At 45.5% G+C, this 14,373-nt stretch overlaps 1 protein-coding gene across 4 annotated transcripts in view; it reads right to left on the minus strand.

The window, feature by feature from the left end:
- LOC106747707 (extracellular serine/threonine protein CG31145) overlaps positions 1–14,373 on the minus strand; it is a 50,579-nt gene that overhangs the window by 2,130 nt on the left and 34,076 nt on the right. For all 4 annotated transcript variants that reach the window (XM_014625508.1, XM_014625509.1, XM_014625507.1 and 1 more), the window contains 5 exons: positions 8,283–8,407; positions 6,479–6,557; positions 3,340–3,432; positions 2,936–3,240; positions 2,228–2,501 (listed from right to left, as the gene is read on the minus strand). In XM_014625508.1, coding sequence (XP_014480994.1) covers positions 2,228–2,501; positions 2,936–3,240; positions 3,340–3,432; positions 6,479–6,557; positions 8,283–8,407 — 876 coding nt within the window. The remainder of the gene's footprint in view (positions 1–2,227; positions 2,502–2,935; positions 3,241–3,339; positions 3,433–6,478; positions 6,558–8,282; positions 8,408–14,373) is intronic.

Raw genomic sequence — 14,373 nt, forward strand, 5'->3', positions numbered from 1 at the left:
GCGCGCGCGCTCGAGTGTATCGCGAAAGCGTGTCTTTTTCGAGATTTATTGTTTGTTCACCATTTTACAAGTGTGAAATATACCGCCGCGTGAACATAATCTCCTTCGCTTCGGGATCGATCGCCGCTCGATCTCGAGGATCTCTCGCGTTTTCTCTTTAATTTCGCCGAGTCCTGCGAAGGACTCCCCGATGGCCGGGAAGTCGAGTGAGGCAGAAGCAAAGCACTTCGAGAAAGCCCACTTTTATCCACGTGACGCGTCGGAATGTGTGTGTGTGTGTGTGTGTGTCATCATATAAATAGAGCCGAGTGTCTGCTCGAGCCAATACTTTATTCATTGGCCCCGGCGACTCGAGGAGGCCTCCATTATCGTTCTGAAAGCTTCCAACCGCTCTCGCTTGTTGATCTAAAAACCCGTTTCCCTGCCTCCTCCTCTACTTTCCATCCTACGTAACTCTGAAAAGCGTCTCGATGCTGTTATCAATCCCAAAAGCTCCGACCCCGATATTGTTTCTTCGAGAAACGTTCGATTACCGTCGGGCAAACTGTTTTCCTCTTCTGCCTTGCTCTCTTCTTTTTTTTTTCATTATATTATTGTTACCAACGAACGGTGAAGTAATTCAAGAACGGTCTATTATTGGTCCTGCAAGCTTCGCTCGATCTAAAGACGTCGCTCTGAAAAATGCGTCGTCGTACTATCAAGCGCCGCTATCAATTCCGAAAACGTCGACCTCGATATTGTTTCCTGGAGAAATCTTTGATCACAGCCGCGAAGTCGTTTATTCACTGCGATATCAGCGATATGACAATAAAAAAAATGATAACGTTGGAAAACTGTTTCTCTATCGTGGGTCTTATCGGTTTGCGAATTCTGCGAATCAATTAGAATTTACTTTCTTTTTTTAATCTTCTTTTTAAGCGGCTGTGCGCCACTTGTCAAGTCTTAATCTTTTGTTTCTTTTTTCTTTCGGTGATAATTTAATGAAACGTTATATCCTGAGACGTTTGAGACATTCATTGAATTTTTAACATCTTTATTCCTAAAAAGTTAACGCATTCAAATTTAAATCTCTCCGAAGTAAAATCCGCAATGTCGGGTTCTTGACATTTTATAAAGAATAAGACCTCCCAACCAATTTGCATCTGTGAAACTGATGCGGATATAGCTATTTAGAAAAAGAAGGTACAGAAAATCCTGCAAAAGGAACGACAAGAAGAGCGTTTGGAGAAAATTGCGTTTGAACCAATTTCGCTTCATTGTTATCTTAATCACGTGGCCAATCGGACGATCTGCTGCCATGCAAAGCATGGGCGAGAAAATGGACTAACAGACGAAGAAGAAGAAGAATAGAAGAAGTCGTGATCAGCGAAACGGCAGGAAGCAATTATCTCGCGTAACAGCGCGCTTAATGGACGACGTGTGGGCTCTTTCGAGTCAGCTGTGTACGTGTATGTGTGTATGTGTGTGTGTGCGCGCACATATGCGTGTGTGAAAATGTTCAAAGAAACAAAGATCCTCCGGCGTTACAATTTCGACGTGTACCACACAGCATATTCATAATCGCCATCCCGTGTCCCGAAGGGTCAAGGGAAATCGAGCGAAACGGGAGCGATTGTTTCGACTCGGTGGAGGGGGGNGGGGGGGGGGGGGGGAATAGCGCGATGGACGGCGCGGTGTCCGTCGATCGACGATGAAATTTGCAATTCGGAGCAGGGTCGCAAATTCTTCGATCTCTCGAAAAAGGGAGGAGGCGGCGGGTGCGAGTAGAAACTTTACGATAAGGCGGATATATACCGAATCCGAAGCGTTTTATCAGAATTGCCGGCCGCTCGTGAATCTCCCGCTTTGATGCGGATTCGCGGGGACGTTTTTACGGGCCGCGATAAATTCGATGTCCGGCCGATCGGCCGGCTTTAGCGAACACCCTGTATACACATACCCATAGCGCGATCTGGAACGGGATCGCGAAATCGTTCTTCGATCGAATTCTCGCCCGAAGATTTTGAGAAAGTTTCTCCCTCGGTGCGAGTTCTCGTCTAGGCAGGATTGATCTTCCGAATTGAAAAGTTCGCGCAAACCAACTACTATTGGACAACGATATCGTTTGCCGTAACGTTGCTATCTGTCGGCCAGTTAATCAGCCAAATTGTCACACCGTAATGTAATTCATTATTATATTCATTATTGCGACATAATAACGCTGTAAATAACACCATTGTGTGCTTACCGTAGTAAAATGGCGAGCGTGCTCTGCCTGATGATGCAGCATTGCAGAAGCGGCGCCAGGATGGACGTTTCGTCGTGGAACGGCTTGCCGAAGCCGCGCCCGTGGTCCAGGTGCAGCGTGAAACTGTCGTTGCCGAAAAGCCGGAACGTCTCGTAATGATGGCGGTCCATGTTGCCCGTGAGGAAGTCAAATACCGCCATGTCCATGAGGTCGAGCAGCCGCCGACCTTCGTCGTATGGCGAGATTTCTCTCACGAGCGAACAGTAGTCGGAATCTGCAACATTTCGCGTTGATTTCGCCCTCTCTCGTTGGCGGAGAAGCCGAGTTGTTTTTTTTTCGCACAATCGAACGGATAATTATACACAATAACTTGACACGCAAATCCGAGATGTGAAACACGAAAATAATAAAAGGATAATCGTATATTTTGGGTCGGTGCAAAATTTCGTCCCGTTTTTTAATCAGAGTTCCATCAGTCAGAAATCCAAGAATTTCTATGAGCGCGGGATCATGCAATTACCGAAGAGATGGCAGGTCATCGAACAAAACGACGATAGTTAATTGATTGATTGTATTTTAAAATAAATAAATGTTATTTATATACATAAATGTTTTTATTTAAAGGCAGGATGAATTTTTTACCAACCCAATACAATTATTTCCGTTTAATTATATTTCACAAAATATCATATATATATATACTCTCACCGTGTTCCCATTGAGCTTTCTTCCGCTTGTGATAGCTTCGGCGCCAAGGATGCCGCCAGGCTTTCCGGGTGGCGAGGATCTTGTCAGGCAGGAAAGCGGCGAAGCTGCCTTCGAGACTGTCGGGCGTGCCGCACACGGCATGCGCCGTGTCGCAGTAATAGCTGCACTTGCCGTGGAAGCACAGGTTGCCAGCGGGACTGACAAAGAACGTTTTCAGCAGCTCGCCATCGGCGATCTGATAGATCTCCGTGGTGACGTTGAGCGTCCGGCCGCTCACCGGCATCGCCCTGCGAAAGCCCAGCAGCCTGTGGACCGAGAAACCCCGGGGATTTAACACCTCTTAAGAGAGAGTTTGCTCTCCAAAGCGAACTAAGTCTCTCTTCCGTATCGAATGCAAGCCTCACCTGTCCAGGTGGAAGGACGCGATCTCGGCGGTGTGCCTCTCGAAGTCCGTAAAGTAGAAGTGATTCGGCAGAGTCTGCTGCTCCCGCGGAAATCTGTAAGATCGACGACGACGAGGACGATGACTCGGTTACGATCGCGGCAAGGGTGAAGAACGTTACGCGGGAAGGGCAGTTTTATGCGAAGAGTCAATGCGCGGGAATTCACGGTTTTGCAAGGTTCCTTGAATCGTAATTATGCTCCTGCCGGAGGACGAGTGAGAAGGGAGCTCCGATGGTCTCGGAACACCCTGTGTAACGGTGGGAGCGTGTCCGAAAAGAGCTTGCGTGCGTAATATTGCGGGAATTATCCAAGATTGCTATATTGCAGGAGATTAGGGCGAATTTTGCGGCATCATTCGATCGCTCGATATGTATACATCGCGTGACTTCGCGATCGCCCGCATACGTAACGCCAAATTGTTTATCCTTCTCTCTGCCGACATTTTTATATAGGATTCCGCGGTTTTTCCAATTGTTCCGCATGAAACGAAATGGATGATTTTTTTTACAGGAATAACGTACCGATCTCGAGGAAGATGATAATTGAACCATTCGATTTCCGGCGGGACAGATCCTCCTCTTTCGTTCTCTCGATCGCAGCCAGCTTGCGAGATTCATGCGCTCCGTTCGTGCTTATTGTCCTGTCTCGTGTGTATACATATATATATACACACATATATATATACCGCACGCGACTCGTAAAACCCGCACGAAGATCACCGGGTAAATATTTGATCGCGCGCTGTGGAGTTTGCGGAACTCCCGAAGCTTTCTCTTTCTCTCTCTCTCTCTCTCTGTTCCTCCCTTCGTCCTTCGTTACTCTTCCTCAGGAGAGGTCCTCGAGAGAGAAGCTCGGGACCAATAAAAGCTCCCGAGCTTTCGCATTGTCCCTTTGCCACCGCTCGCGCTCTCCTGCGACGAATAAATTCGTTTCTCTTTTTTGCGTTTGTTTTTTTTTCCTTTCCTTTTTCTTTGCTTCACTTCCGGCTGCTCCGGGGGATCGATCGAGAATATTATTCGACGACGTGACGTCATTATATAAAATCTCATCGGGTAAAAAAACAATTAATTTCATCTCCATTACAATTTAATTTCGTTATGCTGTAACTGTGAGTATTACAGCGGCAAACATGCGATAATTATCGAACGATTTTGATAACAAGCGTGGATTCGTAACGATTGTTATATTAATGTGCATTGTTTATAATTACATTTAACTCGTCCACTAAATAAATAAATAATTAAGCTGTGCAGAATTGTATTTGGAAATTATTAGTAGAAACGGGGCGAATAATTGCGAAGCTCGTTAAATCGTAGCGGCTGATACGTACCGTTTGAAGTTTTGAGGTCGAACTCGCCTCGCGCCGCGAAGTCAATACTTATTTTGTACCTGTCATGCTACACGACGTTGCCGACGATAGATCGCGCCGGGGAAAAAAGCAAACAGCGAGAGAAACCGCGACGGAGAGCCGTGAAATTTAAGCGCATCAGGGACAGCACGCACGGAGTCTCACGATGATACAATATCAAGGGATTTTCTTATTATCCGCGGAGGGCGCAATATCCTGAGAAGAGACCGCGGGAAAATCGGGAAAATTGTCGGACGAGCCTGTCGTACCGCATATTGCGACTCTCTCTCTCTCTCTCTCTCTCTCTCTCGTTCCCCGATGGTCCACGAGTGGCTGGGCCCTTTAAACTTCCGGTGGGCCGAAGACTCCGCGATAAGTGGGCGCCGGCTTAAACTCCGGTAATAAGTTCGCCAATAAGTTTGCCGGCAAGTTTGCGAGAGAGAATTTCGGGCGAGATTGCGAGCCAGCCGCAATAAGCTCTCGTTATATTCGCTCGGACGACTCGCTCTCGCACCTCTTCTTTGCGCGCGAAGGAGAAAAAAAAACATATGTATATTCGAGGAGAGAGGGGGAGACAGGGGAGTGTAAAAGGATCTTTCGAGGCTCGCGAATTCGTGGTCACGACGGCACTTTGGTCGCTCGCCACGTCACTCGACGGTAAAATTGTCGCGTTTTACGAGCGTAAAGCGGCTCGAATGGATCGCGCAAACACGACGAGGTCTAACGAACCCCCCTTGATGAAAAGTGTCCATCGCGCACATCGCGATAAGGTGTTTGGAAAAAAGGCACGCGCGAAACAATAGTCCGGTGTGTGACGTATCATTCGCGAGGAGAGCGATGTACGAGAGTGAGAGGAAAAAGAAGAAGGGGCGGTGGACGATGATGAAGGGGGCCGCCGGTTGCTCTCACGGCACGAGGCGACGCTCGGGACACCACTTATGTAATTGCGCTCGTAATCCGATCCGCGTAACTTCGTCGAGTGGGAAAAAGCGGCGGAGCGAGACGAGACAAGAGAAAGAGAGAGAAAGAAAGAGAAAGGGAGCGATCGAACGAATGAGCGAATGACTGAGTTAGAAATTTATTCTGCCCTCGCGAGTGTGACCATTCGAGAGACGTGCGAACAAAAAAGATGCTATCATAGTCGTACTGATGTGTAAGCTTCATTTTCTTTTAACACGGATCGAAAATAATTGGGACTTGAAATGATACAGTGTTCGTGAGGTTTGCTCATTTTTCATGTCGCGACTCGTCTCTCACTCCTGCATGTAATGTCTAAACATGTGGGCCCTTCCATTCTAGGAATACGTTACGTGCGATTTCCCGGCGTGCGAATTCAATGTGGCCGACGTTTCAGCATTAATTTGAACGCTATCGGGACGTCGCGACGCTCGACGTCACCGGCAACAAACTGCCCAAGTAATTTCGCGAGCGCTGCCTGCCTGCCTGCCTGTGACTTCGAGATACGCCGAGAACTTTGCGACACTAGAAGCCCCGTTCGCGAGTCCGAGCCGACCTCTTCCTCGTAATTTCTACGCGATCGCCTCTAATTAGCGCCATAATCTCCCGCTAGCGTTCCGTCGCACCGTTAATTGATATTGTCCGATTCGAATATTCTCCCCTTCCCGCGACGAATCGACGACTGTTAATTCCTTTCGTATTTATCTCCTCAGCGGATGGCCCAGAAAGGATATTAATGGATGAAAAGAATTAAATATGCACGTTTATATCGAGTGTGCCGATTGCACACTTACCGCATCGGCTTAAATAGCGCCTGCATGTTGTCGCCGTAATCAATTATCAGCTTCAACTGCGTGCCACCGTCCTTCTGAACTGCAACAAACAAACCAGCGAATATTTAAGCAACATTGTAACATTAAAAAAATATATAATAAATATAAAACTACTACAGAGATGGCAAAACCCATTTTTTCAATATGAATAGAAAATATATCTTATAGAGAATAATCTAACTTTATAAATTTCTCTCTTTCTCCCTTTCTCTCTCTCTTTCGTTAAGGCAGATCCACTAAATAGTGAAAAAAAAAATGACGTGTAAAATTAAATGTAATACGATAAAGAAAAGATAGGCGTATATTATATAAAATAATGACTCTAATTAGTAATGTGTCTAACTTAGTAATTTGACTCTAATGAGTAATAATTGTTTACTAATAACTTTAATTTACTGATAGAGAGAAACAATAAATAAAAAATATAAAAATTCAAGTCAATAATGATAACGAGCGATAATTTATAATTTTATAAATGGAATAATACTACCGGATAGCTTAATTACTGACAGATTAGGACTCTGCGTGTGCGATACGAGGTAATTAGGACGCTTCTAATAAAGCGCCATTAAGCCACTACGTTCCACTTGGGCCACGTCGCGCAACAAGCAAGCTTTAAGTAGCTCGAGTCAATAATTCGCTCGACCATGCCGATAAAACGCGTCTGTCCGCCCGTCCGTCTAGCGGTTGAATTAGCAGACATATATAATTCACCGCATAGTCGTCATCGCGACTGATATATTCAGACATATATTAAAATGATGCGAGGACGTCGACAAGACTGGCGCCTCTCATGTTTTGCGCTTAGACATACAATGGATATCTATTTCTCCAGATAATTTGCAAATAAATGTCTATTACCGCCAATATTGTACCACATAATGTGTGTGTGTATTGTTATTATTTAAATATATATTAAAATTAATATATTTATTTAAAAAGTTGAGTTTAAAGTTCCTTTCTCTTGGAAATCTTTTACTCTTTACCTTGTAATTTTAGATTTTTCAACGGATGGCACAGGTTGAAAAGCGCTCGACAAAAAGTTACAGCAAAAGGTGGAACATAATCTCGCTTAAATTACTATTTTCAAGTGGCTTTCGCTGTTCTCGCTGGCGCAAACCTGACACTTCGATCCTGCCAATTTAATCGAATGATAATACTCATGATCCTACTGACGGTGCGTTAACTCAATTGCCAACACCATAGGTAATTATTGGACTAATTATAATAAGGAGACTAGATCCGCTGATCTCCATTATTCACGATCGACGTGAATTGGGGCAGAGTCTTAAATATTTCGGTCGTTCCGAGACTCCCAGTCTTATTATTAGTTAGGTATCCTTAATTTCTTAATGCGTCACCATCATTGTCATTATCCTCATCGCTAATTATCGTCTTTCTCTCTCATAACTTAGTAAACGATCAGCGAGTAACGTTACGCTTAAAAGGGCCCGAGAAGTATGAATTAAATCAAGCGGCTTATTATAAATAATCACGTATAATCTCTCGCGTAACCATTATTTAAAGTGAATAAATTAACGATATTGTTGAGAGCGTTATAATTGGACACATTGTGGAACGCCCGCGTCTAGAAATTGCTCGACGGAATGAATAAAATCGGTGGGTCTGTCCGAGCGATTAAAGGAACTCTCGAAAGCGAAATTTATTTCGGATCTATATTTTTAACTTTTATCTATTTAAGCCCCTTAAACACACTTCAATTGAAACTCGCATTTAAGCTTCACGCGCAAGTCTCGCTACTCACCGACGTGCAAGATCGGCTTGGTCGCCATCTCGTACAGCAACTGGTCCACGTACTTCGAGTCCTCGGGGTATAACTCTAACCTGGAGATCTGTAGATGAAATTTCTTCAAGGTCGTGCTGTTTTTCCTGCAATGAACGAAAATATTCGCTCAAAAATAAGTTGCGCACGAGTTGTTGGAAAATACGAAACTGCAATGCAAGCTCCTTGATTAAGCGGGTTAAATAACAAGATGATAAATTTAAGACACGGAGAGAAAACTAAAATTATCGAAGACGTTATGTTTTCCACGTTCAAGTCCCTCGATACATACCTCCGTTAAGAGAAACATTGATACCTACCTTCTTACCTACGTTAAGAGAAACATTGATTCCGCGAAAAGTGCTCTCACTAAGTTACATATCCCATGTACGCGATGACGTTATACAATGATATTACGTAAAAAAAAATTACGAGCGCGAAAGAGACGTAAACATCGAAATTTTATTCGCGATGTTCGATCGTTTCTCGTCGGGACGAGCGACATTCCGCGGGTTATAATCGTCAAAACTTTATGGCGCCGCGCGTGATATCGAGCCCTTAAGGGTGGTACAGGAAGGAAAAGAGAGAGAGAGAAAGGGAGAAAGAGGGGAATTGGAAAGGGCTGTGACGATCGTGAAAACATAATTCGTACGAGCTTTTAAAATGCATGAAACGGCGTCCGCGAGCCACGGCGGCCTTCGACCCTCGTTTTATGCGCCGAGGGCGAAAGAGCCTTTATCCGTTAGGTTGCTCTTCTTTTTCTCCAGGGGAAGCTATCTCCATGGACGCACGCACGCACGTGCGTGCGTAACGCGCACTTTTCTTTCGAGACACTTCTACATTTTTCAAATTCTTCCGTACACGTTGGAATAATAAATAGCGTATCATCAAAGCGCGCAAATGGAGACAACAATCCGCTATTGAACTCTTTCGAACACGTCCGTCGTGAATACTTTGCATAAAGAATTAATTTAGCGTCGCTAAATGGCGACATTATTATTATTAACCCAAAACTCCCATGTATACGTTTGTATCATATAATAATAACAGTAATAATTATGCGACTGCACGATAACGATTAAACGATAATAATTATTAACAAGCGTATGATAACGTATTAATAGTCTTGATCTTTTCCGTCGATTATAATTATTTTTCCATACACCCGAGATTGTCGATCGCTTCGCGATGTTTAATTGAAAAAATTCGCGTCATTTTAACGACGGGACGAAATTCCTCGGCGTAATTTTTTGCGTGTGAGAAACTTTCAGCGGCGGGGAAGCAATCGCGAAACTTAAATCGAGTAATTTACTGCCGTGCGCAGAGGCCGATTGCAGAGATTCTTTTATTAAAATTCATCTCATGGCCTTTTCGCCGCCTCCCGTCGCGACCCTCCTTCATACCCCCCCTTCCGACTGTCAACCTAAAATCCGAGTACTTGTCGATATATCCAGTTACGACGTGTTTCCAATAAAAATCCGCCCACTTTCGCTAAATAAATCATTATCACGGCGTCGCCGAAACTCCCGGCCACGTCTGAATTTTTCGCCGCATCTAACGGGCGCTGCGGAAGCGCAGGTACAGGGGCACAGACAGGGGTTCTATAATTAAAGAGAGAGAGATAGAGAAACGAGAATACGATTAGGATAGTTAACATTTAAAGTTGCAATTGTAATTCGAGACGGCGTTTAAGTCTGAATGACGGCCCAAGGATAACTCGGGGAGATTTATATCATGCCACCGGATGGTTAGTATGCCGTGAGGACTCCACTATAACGCTCCTTCGTCTTTCTCGAAGGAGAGCCGACGCGACACTTCCGGGCAAACATTTTTCATCGTCGCGAATTATTCATCGGACCACACATCTTGTATAAATTATATACATATGTATATATACACTCACACACAATATATACAGATATATTACATTTATGTATTGTATTATCTCATATGTATAATTAATTGCAACTTCATAACCTACTATTAATTTGTATAATTTATTATATGGTTGATTTTATCGGTCCGACGGTAATTTAATTAAGTTAGTTTAATTTTATAATGGTGTGTACAGAAGGTACACACACGCGTGAAAAAGTTCACGCGAGAAATTTTCGTCGATTTCAGTTTTAAATCCGAATCGTGCCGTCTCGATCAGAAGTCAAATATTTGACGATATACCTGATGGAATATTTGACAAGTTCGCTTCCAGTTCTTGGAATATTTATTTAACGAAAGTCCCATCCCCGGAACGCGATATCGCGGATACGGGGCGCAAACAAACGCAATTATATTTCACGTGATACAATTGAATTACATTTAATTATTCTCAAGTCGCTTTCTAAGTCCACATTTTTAAAGAACGATTTGGATTCATCCCGGGGGCTGACTCGTTAACGCGATCGTAAAAGCCGCTAATCAACATCATCATCGTCGTCATCCATGCTCTGATCAACGGATTATCAAGTTTGAACATACGACGGGCTGATTAGGATTTTCGTGATTAGGCTACTCTCTCTCTCTCCCTCTTTGTCGACGTCGTCGCGACGTCGTCTTGTCTCGAAGTGCGCAAACCGAATCTTGTGCCGTAGATTGAGTTCGGGAACACACGTGCGAGCGAAACTAATCCGCGACTTCTCTTTGCCCCCCTTTTCACCCCTCCCTCGTTCTGCTATTCCTTTCTCAGCGACGACGTCGAGAACTCCGTGGAGACTTAGATCTTAAGCCTGCTGCTTCTCATGTATAACGCGTAGCTATCCCGAAATTAGCCGACGAACGAACCATCTCGACGGACGGATTATTCCCGTACGTATTATTGGATTCGCGCGCGGCTACTTGGTTTCCGACAGTTTCCGATTTCCCGAAATTTTAGATCATTCCGAGAGACAGAGAGAGGAGACCATCTAGTCTTCTCCCGCGACAATTTGGCACACATATAATGAAACTAATAATGTAATATTGATTTTAGCAATGAAAAATGTCAAACTAATATTATAAATTAGTCGGCAACAAATATAAACCTTATTGACTTGTTCACGCGATCCCATCCGTTCCATAACAAGAGTCGATAACTACATCTCGTTAAACTCGCGAATGATTCTCTAATTATGCACTACTTGCAATCAATTCTAACTCGAAGGTCGTCAACGTCGATCGATTCGCAATAACGAGCACGATTGACATAACGCACTGTGTACAATCTCGCTCTGGTTTCTTGCGCCACAGGCAGTAGTGCATCGCGCAATACGGCCGGCGATCGCTAATGCAATTTCACGGTGCATACACGGTGCAATAACGAAGGCTTAGGTCACCCTTTCATGCGTTCGCGCCGACTGATTGCGTCTTGTCCACGCGCGATTCGCATTTAATTCGGTTTGCCGCTTATATTTTTGCGTATCCCTGACCCCCCCCCCCCCNCCCCCCCCCCATCTCGCTTCCCTCATCTGCCCGATTGCATTTCCGCCTCTGATTGCGTTTCCGTTCCTTCTGAATGCGCGGCAGAAGCGTGAAAGGGCGAGACCGTGGTCCTTACGCGTGGAGATTACAAATTGCTACGGCCTCGACGACGCCCCCCGAATGACAGGGGGATCGTTACGAGTTAATTATTACAGTAATTATCACCGCTTCAACGATACTCGGAGCGAAGGATACGCCGGCTTTTCCGGAAGAACGGACACGATTTCGCATCTCTATATAATTTTCGGAAAATAACGCGGTCAACGTCGGGAGATTCTCAAGTGACGCGGCGGCGCTGACCGACCGTCCGGCGCGGACGATGCATAATGCATACGATGCAGCTTCTCACGCGATCTCGCGCGGAGGAAATATCACGGCGACGTGGAGAATATCAATCCCGCCGCGGATATCAATGGCGAATCGGAAGCGGAGATGTCGCTTCCTCGCGCCGATTCGATTCCTCCGTGGTATAACGGGCGTACCGACGGGGTTCCCGAGATGTCTCTCGATTGCACGTAGCAGCAGAGGAAGATGGTTTGTCCTTAAATTGCAAACAAATCGTTACGTCGTCGCATTACGATGACGAGCCGTCTTTTCAAGCATCCGAGTCGAACGAGTCGTGCATGCACTGTTGCGACCAAGAGCTGGATCGCGGCAGGATCCAGCAACGGAAGGAGCACACTTCAGTCAACCTCGATTAACGTCGACCAACTTCGCCGAGGAGTTTTCTAATTGCTCACGCAATTAAATGGCTCACGGCGATTATCAACGGCTCATATCGCGCTGTAATGGTTTATCACGCCCCGTTGACAAATCGGGACATCCTCGAGCGATGCATCACGTCACCGATAAGTGCAACAGTAACAATACGCAGTGCGAAAAATTTCACGTCAAAAGTACGAACGTACGAGAAGAAAAAATTAACAGGCGAGCTTCCGCCCGACGGAAGATTATTCTAAAATTAGCTGTGACCGAGATTAAATCGGTGTAAAAAAAAAGCCACTAATTGTCACGCAATTAAGCAGATTGAAAGTAAGGCAATTGCCATGTAATCACGGCAATATAATTTAACATTTGTAGAATCTCGCTGTCGGCGAGTCGAAATAGCGCGAGGGAGCGCGCGAATGCGCATTCTCTCCCTTCGTCCGTTGATTTCCACGCGGATACAGATGCAGGTGCACGACGCATTGTCCACGGCGGCAACGCTACGGGAGCTACGTATGAAAGGAGAGCTCGTGTCGCATTCGCGGAGAAATAATTCAGCGACTGTGTGTGGTAGGTCCGGGCGAACAGGTGACAACAGTTCGAACATTTAAACGCGCATTCGTCCACTCGAGTTCGTTAATACGTCTCAGCTCGCCGAACGTACGTCCTCCCTCCCTTTCCGTAAAAGGGACTTCAAATCCGATTTTCGCTTCTCGAGTTTCGGAGAATTAAGAGTTCGAGATCTTTCGACGTTTTTCAACGAAAAGTACGGGCCGTCTTCCGCCTGCAATAGTATCGACCATCGCGCGTCACCGGGAAGCAGTCGCGAAAGGGCCGACATGTATTTCCCTCGAGGAGGGTTACGCTCCGTGTAAACGCTTCCGGTCCGCGCGCGCTATCGCGGACGCCGCCATCACCGCCGTGTCGCCACACTGGGGGGAAATAAGTCATTGTTTTGCGTAACAATGGCGCTATGTCATTCCCGTCAGCCGGCTCTATTTCGTCTAATTGAATTTTTATCGCTTATCCTCGCAGAGAAACTGCGATCGTCGTTCTTTTTTTATCAAGTTTCCTCGCTTGCGAGGGAGCGTGTGCTTTTCTTCCGCCTGTAAAACGAGAAACGAAATTCCTCGACGACGGGGGGAGAAATGTTATCGAATTGGCCTGACCGCGCGCACGTGATCATTTTCGCGAGAGAACTTCTTCTTCGTGCCGCCGAGAACGAGGCATCGAAAATAGACGGGACTGCTTCACACTCCGACGTGAAACGTAATTTCCTTTTTACCATGTATCCGGTATATATACGTGCATACTTTCATAGTAACGTATTTATATCATTACATGTGACATGATTCGCGTTCTAATCGCTGGAGATATGGGGGCAGAAAGAGAGGATAGGAGGGGGGAACATGAAGGAAGAGGGAACGTTCCGCTCTGGAAAACGGAGACGCATTTCTCTCCCGGGGAAAAGCCATTTTCTCGCCTCTCGCTGTTTACCCCGGCTCATCTATAATTTCTATTCTCCTTGTTTACGGCGTCCCCTCTCGCGGCGCGGCGCTCCGAGAATCGGCGCTCTTATTTTGCCGTTCGGCCCGATGGGACACGTCCCGTGACATTCCTCTGTGGAAAATTTTGTAAATTCGCGGACGACAATTTTCTCACCTTCGACCGTTAAGGGAAAAATTTCCGGGAAAGATCCGTCTCACCGTTTAACTTGCATCAACCCAGTGTCCCCCCGAGTAGCATCGCGCTCCGCGATTATTACGAAATATGGCGTATTAATTTCACACACACGCACACGTGAAATGTCGTGCACGGTATCGTTATACATGCCGTGAATTTAATTTTTTCCCCTGTAATACAGAGGATCGTGTAATCTTCAACTCAACCGCGCAATCAATAAGATATTTTCATT

Source organism: Dinoponera quadriceps, unplaced genomic scaffold (genome assembly GCF_001313825.1).
Source record: "Dinoponera quadriceps isolate SergipeBrazil2010 unplaced genomic scaffold, ASM131382v1 scaffold1395, whole genome shotgun sequence".
NCBI classification, from domain to species: domain Eukaryota; kingdom Metazoa; phylum Arthropoda; class Insecta; order Hymenoptera; family Formicidae; genus Dinoponera; species Dinoponera quadriceps.